The sequence below is a fragment of the Ursus maritimus genome, unplaced genomic scaffold, assembly GCF_017311325.1.
Source record: "Ursus maritimus isolate PB19 unplaced genomic scaffold, ASM1731132v1 scaffold_18, whole genome shotgun sequence".
NCBI classification, from domain to species: Eukaryota; Metazoa; Chordata; class Mammalia; order Carnivora; family Ursidae; genus Ursus; species Ursus maritimus.
In genome coordinates this window covers 17,463,471-17,477,807 of record NW_024424230.1, presented here as the reverse complement: position 1 = coordinate 17,477,807, position 14,337 = coordinate 17,463,471, and the positions used below count along the sequence as shown (strand labels likewise).

The 14,337-nt window shown below is 45.6% G+C and overlaps 1 protein-coding gene across 2 annotated transcripts in view; it reads right to left on the bottom strand.

Annotated features, from left to right (window-relative positions):
* Positions 1 to 6,134, bottom strand: part of FECH (ferrochelatase) — a 33,850-nt gene extending 27,716 nt beyond the window's left edge. Inside the window, exons 1-2 of one of the 2 annotated variants that reach the window (XM_040632479.1) lie at positions 5,912 to 6,134; positions 1,385 to 1,511 (exon numbers count right to left, since the gene is read on the bottom strand). In XM_040632479.1, coding sequence (XP_040488413.1) covers positions 1,385 to 1,511; positions 5,912 to 5,978 — 194 coding nt within the window. In that variant the 5' untranslated portion in view covers positions 5,979 to 6,134. The remainder of the gene's footprint in view (positions 1 to 1,384; positions 1,512 to 5,911) is intronic. The other variant, XM_008705278.2, reaches the window with a different exon arrangement.
* Positions 6,135 to 14,337: the final 8,203 nt, after the last annotated feature.

The window sequence follows — 14,337 nt, the reverse complement described above, 5'->3', positions numbered from 1 at the left end:
CCTGTCTATATTTCCTAAAATGAACCCATTTCTTCCGTATAAATATGATATAAAGTTAATTAATGGAATTTACATATTTTTTAGATTTTTATTTAATTTTAATAATTTTAATATTAAGGCTATTTATATCATTGGCCTCTGCTACTAGGATAATAGAGTAGTGAAATAATGATTCTCCCTGGCTTCCACATTGAATCAGGTTCTTCAGGTTACACCAAATACTCACCCTAAACCCTAAGTACTTAAAGCACTTTGTACCATAGCGGAGGTGAGAAAGGAGGGGCCTGGGGGCAAGGGGGAATGGTGTCCATGCTGCCAGGACAGAGACGGCATCTGCTTCCTGCTTTCCTCACCAGATTCGATCATTTAGGAGGCCAGAGAGTTGAAAAGGGATGAGGGCCCCACCCCTAAGGCTCTGTCCCCCCAAAACCTTAGTTTACTCAGTGTTCAACCAATGTACCCAGGATCACACAATGAAAAATAACAAACACAAAATAAGACTATTCATTTTCATAGCTGTATTGCTTTCATGGAACGTCTAGTCTAGAAGGAAGGTCAAGGAGTTAATAGTTGACAGAGACTTTCCTTCTTTCACCTCACTCCCTAGTGTTGAAGCGTGCTAGTTCTGGTACTCATCTAAATAACTGCTTTTTAGAGTCTCGTGTTGCCTCTGTACCAAGGAAGACTTAAGAACAGCTGTGGCTTCTGTTACGGAAGGGGGCACCCAACAACAACGCCACGCCTGCTGACATCCACCAGCAAACAGCAGGGATGAAGTACAAAACTGGTACTTTATTCCTTTAATAAATCTCAAATCACATTATGTCATTTCTAATTAGGTTCACGGTGTTAACCGTGAAAAACAATGGGCAGAGTTTACTACAGAAATTCTTGACAGATTATTCTTTACCCTATACGGGACATACACTTCATAGGTGTAATTATGTTAGGTTCATAAATACATTTCCAGCATACATATAATTTGTGTTACATGACATATTCCAGAACTAAATTCCTGCATGATCTGCAGACTGTACTGAGCTATGTGTCCTTTAACATAAGCCCTGTGGGGTTTTCACTTGTCAATCATACCTCAATAAAGCCGGGGGAAATTTTTTTAATGAACAATTTTAAAATCTATAAAAAATTTCAAAAAAATTTTAAAACCTTAGGGGTGTGTGTGTGTGTGTGTGTGTGAGAGAGAGAGACAGAGAGAGAGAGCTGTAGTTTTCCAGCTACTGAAAGAAAGCCAAGAAAATCACACCCCACTCCTTACACACTGGCATTCCCCAGCAGCTTTCCTCCTAAGGCAGCTTGTATCCACTCACAGGTGTTGGCATCAAGAAAAAGAAATTCTTATTAGTACCTAAAATTAGAGTCATACCTCTTCCCTGGTTGAACTTGCAGTTTGGGGCTTCTGGCACGTTGGGCTGTTTCTGTGGTAGCTGCCGCCGTGGCTCCCATCGACTGGCACCTCCATGGCTGGCAGGTCCTTGAGCCGCCATGCACCACTGTGACAAAATTAAAGTAAGAGCATGAAATCTAGCTGGGAAGTAATCACTTTGGAAGAGGTCCTCAGAGCATCAGTCCTGGATTTAAAATTTAAAGAGATGCTGCAGCACAGGTGATTTTCCCAGCATTTCTCTGCACATGGGTAAAAGCACTCATCTTTACCTCTGCGGGGATGAGGTGGTGCTCCCAGGACAGTGTATCAGGACCTGCAAGGTGCCTTTTTAGAAACACACCTCCTCGCTCTGCCTCAGCAGATTTTGACAAGATCCCTCATGAGAATCACTGCACGTTTCTGGAAGTTACTGGCAGCAGTGTGCTGCTCTTGTGAAAGGTGAGAAGCTTGCAGGACAGGCTAAGAGCCACTGATTTAGGGAGTGGCAGTCGAGCCAGTTTTCCACTGTCAGTTGCACAGACCTCATCTGCCTATAAGGCTTCTCCCATAAAGCACTGGTGCTGAGAACCCCAGCCCTGCCCTTGGACTGTGCCCTCTACTTGAGAGGCCCATTCTGAGCAGCTCTCCCCATGGGGTATGCAATCTCCACAGCCAAGGATTCACGGACCCCTGAGTCCACGGCCCATGTTCCTGACCAGTCTCCCAGGACCCAGAACCCCAGAATTCCCTGTCCCCAGAGCCCCATACTCACTGCCGGGGTCTGCACAGGCCTCCTTCCTAGATCTAGCCTCCTGAGAGCTGACTGTGCCGTCAGTGCACGAGATTCTTGACCTGAAGGGTAGCTATTTGCGGGGCAAGAACAGAGCTTGTACACACAGACTGGAGTGTCCACTCGGGTGTATGCACAAGACTCTTCACCATGCATGGCAGAACCAGCAGTGAAAAGAGAAGCAGGGAAGCCTGCAGGCCAGGGGCAGCTCTCCCAAGGCCGTGACATTTCTGTAGGAACTCTGAAGAGCTTAACAGTGCACCCTTTCAGGGCGTGATGAAGGTCTAGTTGCCAGTAGTGGAGAAGAGAACACACTTCCCAGCTTGTTAGCTTGCTATCCCACATATGATGTGTGGGTCTCCATTGGCACTCTTGTCCTGGCCTCCACAAGAGTTAGGTGTGGACCTGGTGAAGCCACCTGAACTGTGAGGAGTCCATGGGCCCTATTTAGTTGTAGCATGACGAATATTCATCCTTAAACGACATACAGTGAAATTAAACTGAAGCTATACGGTAGGTCAAGATGGCAACGTGGGACAGTGGTTACTGCTGTGCCCCAAACTGTATACATGACCTCTCCCTTCCCTGTTCTCAAACTAGCTGGTCTGAAACCAACTTGAGATCAGTCTCCTTCTACCCTCCTCCTACTTATGAGTCAGAGGCATCCTGGTAAGGAACTCAGGCTATGGACCAGCAGATCTGACTGCATCCAGCTCTGCCACTTACGAGTAATGTACTGGGGACAGGCCATACTCTTTCTGAGCCTTAGTTTCCCCAGTAAAATGACAATACCTTGCTACGAGGATCCTTACGGCAGATGAGACCAGTGACGTGCTCGGCACAGCACCAGCCATATATGATTAGTGCTGGCATTAGTTTCATTTGTAAGCGTCTAGGGCATAGGAACTACACCTGCTCTGATTTTTTTCACCTACCCTGTCTATAAGACATAGGAGAATGGTATCTCCAGGCCCCTTAGATTTCCAGCTATCCATATTGTGCACATTCCCAACAGAGCCAATTACGTGAGCTTGTGCTGAATAGGCCTTATTAACTCAAAGTGGAAGTGCAAAAGATTGACATAAAGAAGTTCAATGCTGCTCAAATGAAGTCTCAAACCAACTCACATCTCCTTATTTTAGACGAGTTCAATTCTGAACTGCATGAGATTTAACCAGGTTCTCAATCATGCCACAATGTCTGCAATTCCTTATATGAATGAGATTATACTGTATTCCATGGGGTATCAGAATAGAATTTGGGCATTACATGATTTGACTGCTGGTAGTAGGATTTCCCCCTGTGAATCTTAAAAAGGGAGTGGCAGAAGGGAATCAGGGTGAGACTAGAGTCCTCAACTAGTACATTAGTATTTCCTAGGACAGTTCGGGAGCTGGGAGCTTTTGAAGCTGCTGATCTATCACCATGCCCTATACTTACACAATCCTCTGTGGTTGAACAATTTCTCAGGGCAATGCTGCTAATAACGGATCCTCTGTGCTCAGGACTTAGGGCTAATACACCCACCTCTCAAGAACGTCTCCATGACACTCCCCTCCCCTAATGATCTGAAGGTTCCAGAGAAACAAAGAGTAGTTTTCAACCAAAGGATTAGTATACATGTAGCTAAAGTTGTTTAAAGTAACTATTCAAACAAAGGACCAACTGAGACTCCGGAATATACTCGGTTCACAGCTTAAGAGAAATCTAAAGGCACAGACAGCATTGTGTGGCATAGAGCGTATGTGTTCCGGAGCCACAGAGATCTAGTGGAAATCCCAGGTAGCACCAAACAGGCTGTGTGGCAGTACTTGGACAACTCAAAGAACTACTCCAAGCCTCACTTTTCTCATCTGTAAAACAGTGATAAGGCCAACCCTGCAGGACTGCTGTGAAGATTAGGAAAAATTTCTGAAATCTATGTCCAGCCCCAAGAACAGTACCAGGCACACAGCATGTGGTTAAACAAGAAGAATACTCAACAGCAGGGCCTTGCCCATTTATGAGCTAAGACCAGGTATACTAACCCTACGTATGACATGAACTGCTAGTCTACTAGCTGTGGAAGGCCTACAAATCATGAAGGCTATAAATCTAAGAAAATGCAGGAGAATATAAAGAAAGCAAAACTTCCCAACTCCTGGACAAACCCAAAAGGTGAATCATTCAAAAGTTTACCTGTGACTTAAGTTCATGGGTATCAACTGGTTCTCTAAAAACAAATTATTTAATATTTTGGATGCTTAGGGGTGAGGCAGGGGAGGGTATAAAAGCACACAAGTACTTAAATATATAATGGACCCCTTTTCTATCACAAAGGAGATGAGGCTTATTTCAAAAGGTACTTATAAAAATAGGTACCATTTTAAAACTTAACAGAAATAATGTACTATATGGTGATTATTAATAAACACTTGGAGAGGGGAGGCTTTCAAAAAAGAATTATTTTCTGGTACAGCACCAAAATGTTCTAGTGTCCTTAATTTAAACACTAATACTCTTTTTTTATTATTCCAGAATTTTTTTTCTAATTATGAAAGACACAGATGCTTAGTGTAGAAAAGTTGGAAAGAAAAGCCAAAAAGAAAAAACACTAATTCATTAATCTACCAACTTTCTAATTTAAAAATATATATAGTATATGCAGCACATGGCCCACCCCAGGAGCTTCTTATTGATTCTTTCATATGCTAAAAACATAGTATAAAACTTCACTTTTACACTTATACTTTCAGAATTTGTTTTCAGAAATGCTACTCAATTTTTTCTAACCCAGATAATGTTAATTCCTTCATTTCAACAAGATGATTAAAGTATTATAACTACATCTTAAAATCAGAGTCCATAATTCAACTGACCCCAAATCTTCACGTTGCTATGGTTTCTGAATCCCTAATCTGGACAACAAATCATTTAAAGTTTCTCATACTGTTCTGTGACCTCAAACGTAGAACCTGTCAGATTTTGCCACAGAAAAGGCCTAAGAAAGAAAACACTAATTCAATACACCTTTCAGCCCCGTTACTGACACTGCGCTTCCTCTTCTTAAAAGATAATGCCTTTTGCTCCCAGTTCCCTTAGTGACCTGACCCTCAGTATAAACTGGGTCCTTATTATTTTCCTCCCAAAGCGCCTGTGATAAGATATGGAAATTCAAAGTGGATTCTCTCCATTCCTTCTCAGTAGGCACCAGACTGAGGGGTTGGGGAACTGCTTAGAAAAAATAAGTCAGGTCTGTGTCCAGTCACCATTCAGCAGCAGTGGGCACACTGCGACCTCCGTCACCAGGGAGGGAATCCCAGGACAGATGTCCGTGGTGATGACGACGATGATGCCTTAGTTACCATCCTCAGTGTCAAGTCCCTAATACACCCCCCCCCCTCCCTCCCGTAATGCTCACAACAACCCCCTGACGCTTATTATTGATTTTTACAGATAAGAACTAGGGAGGTGACAAATTTGGGCACTGCTCCTGGCCACCCAGCTGACCCGTGCTGCTCCAGGACCCCTCCCGGCAGCGCCCCAGGGCCCCCAGATGACCCACGTACCCCCTCTCGCCCTCCCAGGGGACGACCCCTTTCCGGTCCCTTCTCCACGGCGCCCCTCGCCCCGTCGCGCGGAGCTTCCTGCGCCGCTCCCGGAAGCCCCCAAGTCGCGGGACCCCGGAGCCAGCTGCCCGCTGCCCCCGCCGTCGCAGGGACCCCGGCGGCGGTGGCGGCCGCGACAGCCTCACTTACTCCGATCGCGGAGCAGGGCGGCCGCAGCTCTCACGGCCGCAGCCATGTTTGTGCCGCCCGAAAGCATTCCCGGGGCAGCCTCGGCCCGGGACCCGGGTTCCTCCCGCGGTGGCGCGATCGGGTGTCGGCCCCCAAGGCGCCGGGCTGCTGGCACTACCACCCCAGGCCTTATCTTGCGTTACTGCCCCCTGAGCCCTCGCGGTGCGCCTGCTCATTCGCTGCCCGCCGGGCAGGGCCTGGGCCTCGGGGGCGGGGCCAAGGAAGACACGCCCCTCACGGGAGCCCGTCCTGCAGTCCCGGGGGTGAAAGGGGCCCGGTGCTGCGCTAATGGCCGCGCCCACCACTCGGCAGTTCCTGGCACTGGAGCCCCGCTCGGCCCCTGATCACCCTGAACAAATGCCCTGGTTGCATCAGCCAACCTGGTCAAGGCAGGAACCGCAGCCACAACTCAGCAAAGGACTTTACAGACATTTCTAGTACTTTTACTGAGATTCGAGGACGCTTTTGCCACAATTCTCCAGTTTGCTCGTTGCCTCACAACTGTGCCGACCCAGTTTTGTTATGCTTGGTTTTGAGAATAGGAAAAGGAATTGTTTTATATGAGACACTCATGAATGACATATTATTCAATTTCTCTGTAGCATCTCTATGTAGCAGAGTTTGACAGGTGGGACCAACAAGCAAACATTATACAGCTAACATGAGAAAAAAAGAACATAGGAAAAAGTGAAGGCCAGTCTAGCAAATGCGTTTTTGGGAGGGATGGCATGGTGAAGTTTGTGGGTATATCTGCACACCCTTGCAAGGTAGCCATCGGGCCCCAATCCCGCACACGCGACAGGCACCTCCCTCATTTCTAGCCATTCCTGCATTCCCACACATCCACCTGCCCATTGTTCTGTGCGTCCTGAAGTACAAGACCAACCTTGAAACAGAAGGGTCTCAAACATTATTCACTCGTTGAACAAGCATTGACCACGTACTGTGTGCACTGGAAAAACAACAGACAAGTGGCTTACATGGGGGTTAAAGGAGAGACAAAATAATCAGAATATGTATTATTTGGAGCGATGATAAGCGTTAGAAAGAAGAAGGAAGCAACATGAGGAAGATAGGGGAAAGGGAGACTAATGCAATTTGAAATAGATGGGTCAGAGAAGTTCTCACTGACATCCAAAGGCCTGAAGGAGGTAAGGGGGCAAGCTTCATGGAATATTCTGGAAGATGGAGTCTAGATTGAGTTGAAAATCACCTATCTGTAGCATAAAATTTATGTTCCTGATTGAGTTAGTTTATTATTAGAGTTGGTCCTCCTTATGGTTATAAGCCAAATGTAAAATATCATATTACATGGATTGTCTTTCATATTACCTACATGATCTTCAGATCCAAGTGGGAGTTGTTCCCCGAGAAATGGACGGTAAAACTTGCTCCAAGTACCAAACTGCTTTCCTATATGTTTTGCTGGCTCTCTACTCTCGTAATGAAAATTATATTCATTTATTTTGTCCTTTAGAGGTGATCTTTATAATGTACTTCTCTGCCTAAAGCTTAAACCCATTTAAACAAGCTGCCCAAAAAAGCTCTACATTTTGAACTGCTGTGCTGGACAAAGTGTAGACCGGTCCAAAGAACAAGGAAGGATTGAGGGGGTTAGATGTCTGATATGCGTGGGCTCTTCTCAGCTACTCTGGAAGGCTCTGGATAAGTCAGCCTTGCATCCCCAGGGCTGTGCCTCTTCTGCTAGGTGAAGATAACAGGGATCTTCTGGCCCCTCCTAGGGAAATGTCGATGATTAGTGACAATGCACAAAGGTGCCAAAATCTCACATAAGCAACAGCTGGGATAAGTATCTGACCAGAGAGGAGAAAGGAACTACCAACACATGCTTTATTAAATATATCAACATAATAACATTTAAAAAATGAATTTGCACCATTTCATACATTTTACTTACACCTTTTATTTTCATTTTTCCTAACTTGAAAAAGACTCATTCAAAATCCCTAATGTATAAAATCTCCCTGATACACATATTAAGAATCATAGGTCAAAAAATAAAAATAAATACATACATACATACATACATACATGGAATAGATGGAAACAGAGCTTTGTTATTTTTCCAGAACAGAGAGTATCATAAAAATTGTTATTTCTAATCTATGGCTTATTTCTTACAGACATCAAATATAATAGCTTTCCAACAAGTAAATTTTTATGTTTTAAGAAATGAAAGCAAATAAAATGTGTTTTATACAGGTCCTTTTCAAAAGGGATCAGAAAACACAGCCCTTAACCCAGAAATTATGAATTCTGAAGATTTGTTTATTTATTTGAGAGAGAGAGAGAGAGCACAAGAAGAAGGAGAAAAGGGAGAGGGAGAGATAATCTCGAGCAGACTCCAAGCTGAGTATGGAGCCTGATGCAGGGCTCGATCTCGCGTCCCTGATGTCATGACCCTGAGATCATGACCTGAGCCAAAACCAAGAGGTGGACGCTTAAATGACTGTGCCACCCAGGTGCCCCAGAAACTATGAATTCTAAATATGGGTTTACTAAGAAAACCAGAAAAGCCCTTAAAAGGCTAAAGAAATTTATAAAAATATATGAGATTTATATATGTGTCTGTGTGTATGTGTGCATATGTACATCTAAATGCATTTTTTTTTCTGGCTTACATATTTGTAACAAAAATATACCACTTCCCTTAGCAAACAGAAGGCCAAAGGCACAGTCTCTGGGCCAACTGGATAAGCCGCACCCCCACCACACAGGAGAGGGTTTGTCTGAGCCCGGGTGACTTAATTAGCGAAGAAAGCACTCTCCTGTCACAGACAACACTCTGAGTTCAGCCTTTGGTCCTAAATAAAATGAACTTGTTGGTTTCAGCTCAATGCTTCAGGGAAGGGCAGGGGGATCACCTAATTCATTATTTGTCATGATTGGCACCTCTGAGCTACACACACTAAATTTAGATTACTCAATTCTGTCTCCTTAATCAGAAAAACAACAGGGCAAGAAGGGGCGGTGTGCGGTACAAGAAAAACAGTGGCTGGGCGAGGCAGACAAATGGTGAGCTATAACGATCACTCAGAGACATCGGATCGATGGTCCCCACAATTGTTTTACAGCAAAGAGGCCACCCAATTCAGACCAATGTGGTGTGCATCTTGACTTCCTCTCTTCACCACGCAGAGCCTTAAGCCCATGAGTGATGATGGGTTTATTAGTCCAGCTATACACATTTCCTGAGCAAAGCATGGCATCAGGCAACAGGAAGGATAAAAACATAAAGGGTAAGCTGTACTCTCAGGGAGCTCATTCATTTATGAAACAAATACACATGGGGAGCTTGCCCACATCAGACACGTGGTAGGCACTGGGTTTGCAGCAATGAATTGGACTGTCTCTACTTTCATGGAGCTTACATTTTTGAAGGCAAGGAAGACAATAAATGAAAGATATACGATATAATGTTGGTAGGACTCGGACCATGAAGAAAAATAGAAGAGGCAAGGGAGTGGAGAGGGGCAGGAGCTGCTATTCAGGGGTGCACGTTGGCCATGGCCTCTCTGCAAAGGTGGCGTGGAGCAGAGACCTGTGGGGAGTGAGGGAGGCTCTCTGTGGAAGGGCTTTGCAAGCAGGGGAATGAGCAAGGCAGGAACACCTTCGAGGCTTGTGTTAGTTTCCTAGGGCTGCTGGGACAAAAATACCACAAAGTGGCTTAAAGCCACAGAACTGTATAGCTTGGAAGGCTTGAAGTCCCACATCAAGGTGCCAGCAGGACCCTGCACCCCCTGAAATCTGTAGGGGAGAATCTTTCCCTGTTCTTCCTAGCTGCTGGGAGTGGCCAGCAATCCTTGATGTTCCTTGGTTTGCAGCTGCGTCCCTGGATCTCTGCCTCCATCTTTGTCCGTGTGTCTGTCCTTTTGTAACCGCTTTCCCCTCTTCTAAGGATACCAGTCATGTTGGACTAAGGGCCTACCCTAATGACCTCATCTTAACTTAATTGCATCTGCAGAGACCCTATTTTCAAATAAGGTCACATTTGCAAGTTGCAGAGGTGAAGATTTCAGCATGTCTTTTTAGGGGACACAATCCATAACGAGGTCTTTGAGGGACAGCAAGGAGACCCACGCGTCTTGAGCAGAATGCGTGGGGTAAGTGGCAAGAGATTTGGGCCAATCGATGCAGGACTTTGTAGGTGATGCAAGACTGTGTCCTACTGGGTGATGTCCCTCTAGCAGAGTGATCCATGCTTATGTTTCAGAGGTTCACTTTGCAGTGTGGAAAAGAAACTGCAGCTCCTGAGCCAGTATTAAGACACTACATGACCAAATGCATTCATTTTCTCCTATAGGTTCATTCATTTTCTCCTATGGGTGGTTTGTTTTTTTTTTTTTTTTTTTTTTTTTTTTAAGCTCACATTGGTCAGAGTGGCTTTCTCCAAAGAGTTCTCTGCTCCCTGCATGGTGGAAGGATCCTAAGAGATTTTCTGGTTTGCCTCTGCCAGGATCCAGGGATCCCACCAGTCTTAGATGGGGTTGGTGTTCATTTCTCGGGTTCGGATTGCTGTTCCTTGCAGGTGGGTAAGAATAGGGGGAGTTGACTCTTTCCAGGAAGCTTTCATTGTGTATGCAGAGCCCTGGGCAGATGACAGGCTTCCTTGACCTTCTTTGGCCAATTTTCTAGGTCTCTTATCACAGAAAAGCCAACCTGTTGAGGCCCCACTTCATGCAAACAGGGGTCTGGCCCTTCCTGTCTAGGTGTGGGCATTCTAGGAGCTGGGTACAGGATGCATTCACTTTGCGGAAATTCATGGAATTGCATGCTTATGATGTATGCCCTTTTCTGTATGAATGTTCTATTTCCATACAGCTTTTTAAAAAGTGCCTTCTCAGGGTCTGGGTGGCTCAGTCGGTTAAGCATCTGCCTTCAGCTCGGGTCATGATCCCAGAATCCTGGGATCGAGCACCATGTTGGGCTTCCTGCTCAGCGGGGAGCCTGCTTTGCCCTCCTCCCCACCCCAGCTCGTGCTCTCTCCCTAATAAATAAGTAAAATCTTTTTAAAAAAATTAAAAAGCACCTTCCCTGTCTCTTTATCTGGGGCTCAGTTCCCACTGTAACCCTCACCCTTGACTGATAGCCCTGGCTTTGAGACCCTCGGACCTCCCTGCCCTCCAATTCTGATGCCTAGAGATGTGCCTTTCACACTCAGCTAACATTTGGGGGTGGAGGGAATTATTCTATTTATTCAATAAATCAATCTGTTGGGGCGCCTGGGTGGCTCAGTCGTTGAGCGTCTGCCTTCGGCTCAGGGCGTGATCCTGGAGTTCTGGGATCGAGCCCCGCATCGGGCTCCTCCACTGGGAGCCTGCTTCTTCCTCTCCCACTCCCCCTGCCTGTGTTCCCTCTCTCGCTGGCTGTCTCTCTCTCTAATAAATAAATAAAATCTTTAAATAAATAAATAAATAAATAAATCTGTTTACAGTGGGGGAGCAAGAGGTGAGCAGAAGGTGATACAAGTCTGTGATGATTTCAGACTGAGAGGAGGAAGGAATGATTTGTCACCCCAGTGGTCTCAGAACTCACGAGAAGAGGAGCACTGGAATGTCCTCCACGTGAGGGGAGACCACAGAGACAGCAAAGCACAGCATGCCCGAGAGCAAGGCATTCTCTTCACCACTGCGCGGGGATGGGAAGGGTTGAGAGTTAAGCTGAGGGGCAAGCTGAAAAGTTCTCAGAACTTGGACCTTTGTCTGTAGGCTAACGGATGGTGATAGTCATGGCAGTCAGTGTTCGGGGCTGAGGGGAACAGTTGAGCAAGTGCGTGCAGGCTACAGACGGCGAGATGGGCGCGGCAGGGAGAACAGACAGGAGACAGTGCTGGCGGTGTTTTGTTTGCTTTCAAGCACAGATCTAGAAGGATGGGGGAAGAAAGGAAAGGGAATCATGGCAACAGGACTTTGGAAGCTGGAAGGCAGATGGATACGTGGTTAATGATTTAGCAGGCCCAAGAGAACCGAATCCTACGCTGGCCATCCTAAGACAGGAACCACGGAGATTTATATGACAATCCCGAGGTGGTTCAGGACGGGCAGATACCTCTGGAGGTGGGGAGGCCGTGAGATGCCAGAGCGAGATGGATTGAAAGAAAGATAAAGAAGTCCGACTGCCCAGGTCCCCCCATGGCAGCAGCCGACTGCCCCCACGCACCCAGTGGCCGGCTGGAGGTCATGTTGCCGGGAGGCCACACCTGGCTCTGACCTGACGATGCCAGGTGCAGTGCCAAGCACGTGCACATCTCCTACCCACACACCCGAGCATTTGCATCTGTCCTGGGAATTCTCGGCAAGTAAGTAAGCACCACTTGACAACTGAGGAAAGCCACTAACAGGAGAAAGAGAGACCCAGGCAAGTAGAAGAAAACAATATGGAAGAAACAAGGAAGACGCAGGAAGAAAACTTGGGTAAGAGACCATAAAGATGTAAGTTTCTGAGGCCAGAATTAGAATTAAAAAATTTTTTCTTTCCCCTTTACTCTGCTAAGAGGTGAAAAACCCAATAGAAAGACTGGGGTAAAGTAAATCCCAGAAAACAGCAAGCAAAAGAAAAAAAAAAAGAAAAGAAAAAGATAAAAGAACATTTAAAAGGCCTAAGATCTGAAGGGGCGGCTGGCGGGCACAGTTAAGCGTCTGACTCTTGGTTTCCACTCAGGTCATGATTTCAGGGTCATGAGATCGAGCCCCGTGTCAGGCTCTGGCTCAGCATGGAGTCTGCTTGGGATTTTCTCTCCCTCAGCCTCTGCCCTCCCACTCATGCTCTCTCACTCTCTTTCAAATAAATAAAATCTTTAAAAATAAATACATAAAGAAATAAAAGGCCTAATACCTGAATAGCAGTTTTAGAAAGAAAGCAAAACAGAAGGGAGACTTTCAGTGAAGCAATTTTAGAAACTTTCTCACGACTCAAGGGCATGATTTCCTGGATGTGATGGGCCTGTCAACCACTCAGTGGGATGGATGCAAAGTCCCAAGAAATAGCATCATGAAATTTCGGAAGAGTGGGGACAAGTTTCCAGAACAGACAGGTCATATGTCAAGGACCAGGTATGAGAATGCCTAGGAATTCTCAGCACCAGCACAGGAAGCCAGGACTTCGAAATCCTGAGGGAAAAATGCTTGCTAGCCCACATTTTTATAGGGAGACTATGATTCGAGCAGGAAGATAGATTAATAGCATGTTTAGATATGCAAGTTTCTCGGTGAATCTCCTTTCCCCACACCCTTGCTCAGTGAACTGCTAGAGGATATGTACCACCAAAATGAGGAGGTGAACCAAGGAGGGAAAGAGGGGATATAGGAAATAAGATGTCCGATACAGAAATAGGGTGTCCAGTACAGAAAGGCAAAGGGGATAGTGAAAGATGACCCCAAGAAAACTTCCAAGAACAGAGTGGTTAATTCAGACTAAAGCAGAGACTCCAGAACCTTCTATGGGAAGATGTAACTATGGCTACCTGGTGTTCCTCACTAATCATCACATTAGTAATGAACCATGAGGTAGAAAGAAACTTTTCAGCATAAGAAACCCAATCATTTAATTCACCAGCAATTACCAACTACTACTAAAGTATTTGGACATCATGACATCTTTTTCCCTAGAAGGGCTGAATGAAATATACTGATTCTAAGTTTAAAGTACTTCAAGATGTGGAGTTTAAAACTTTATCCTACCACTTACTACCTGTGCAGTTTGGGGCACTTTTTGAGGTGGGGGAATGCAGGGGGGCTTAAGGGAGAATTTTTTTTTAATGTTTTTTTTCTTCTTCAATTTTATTTTATTTTTTAAAAGATTTTATTTATTTATTTATTTGACAGAGAGAGACAGCAAGAGAGGGAACACAAGCAAGGGGAGTGGGAGAGGGAGAAGCAGACTTCCTGACAAACAGGGAGCCCGATGCAGGGCTCGATCCCAGGACCCTGGGATCACACCCTGAGCTGAAGGCAGATGCTTAACAGCTGAGCCACCTTAAGGGAGAATCTTAAGCAGGGTCCAAGTCAAGCCCAACGCGGGACTCCAGCTCATGACCCTGAGATCACGAACTGAGCCAAAATCAAGAGCCAGATGCTTAATCGACTAAGCCATCCAGGCGCCCCATTTGGGCAAGTTTTTAACCTTTCTCAGCCATTATCTCAGGGCTAACAGAAATTATCTCAGGTTATTGTGAGGATTAAAGCACAGGACAGGGCATGGCCTGACACAAGGCACTCCTGCATTAGTGGCAGCTGTCATAACTTGGAGAACTTCTCAATACGCCTTGAAAGCTAAATGGAAACACACAGAGCATTTTTGTAGCCATTGGCCAATATTGAACAGGCTTCGCCTTGCCCCAAGTTTCCCATTTCAACTACAGGGACTAA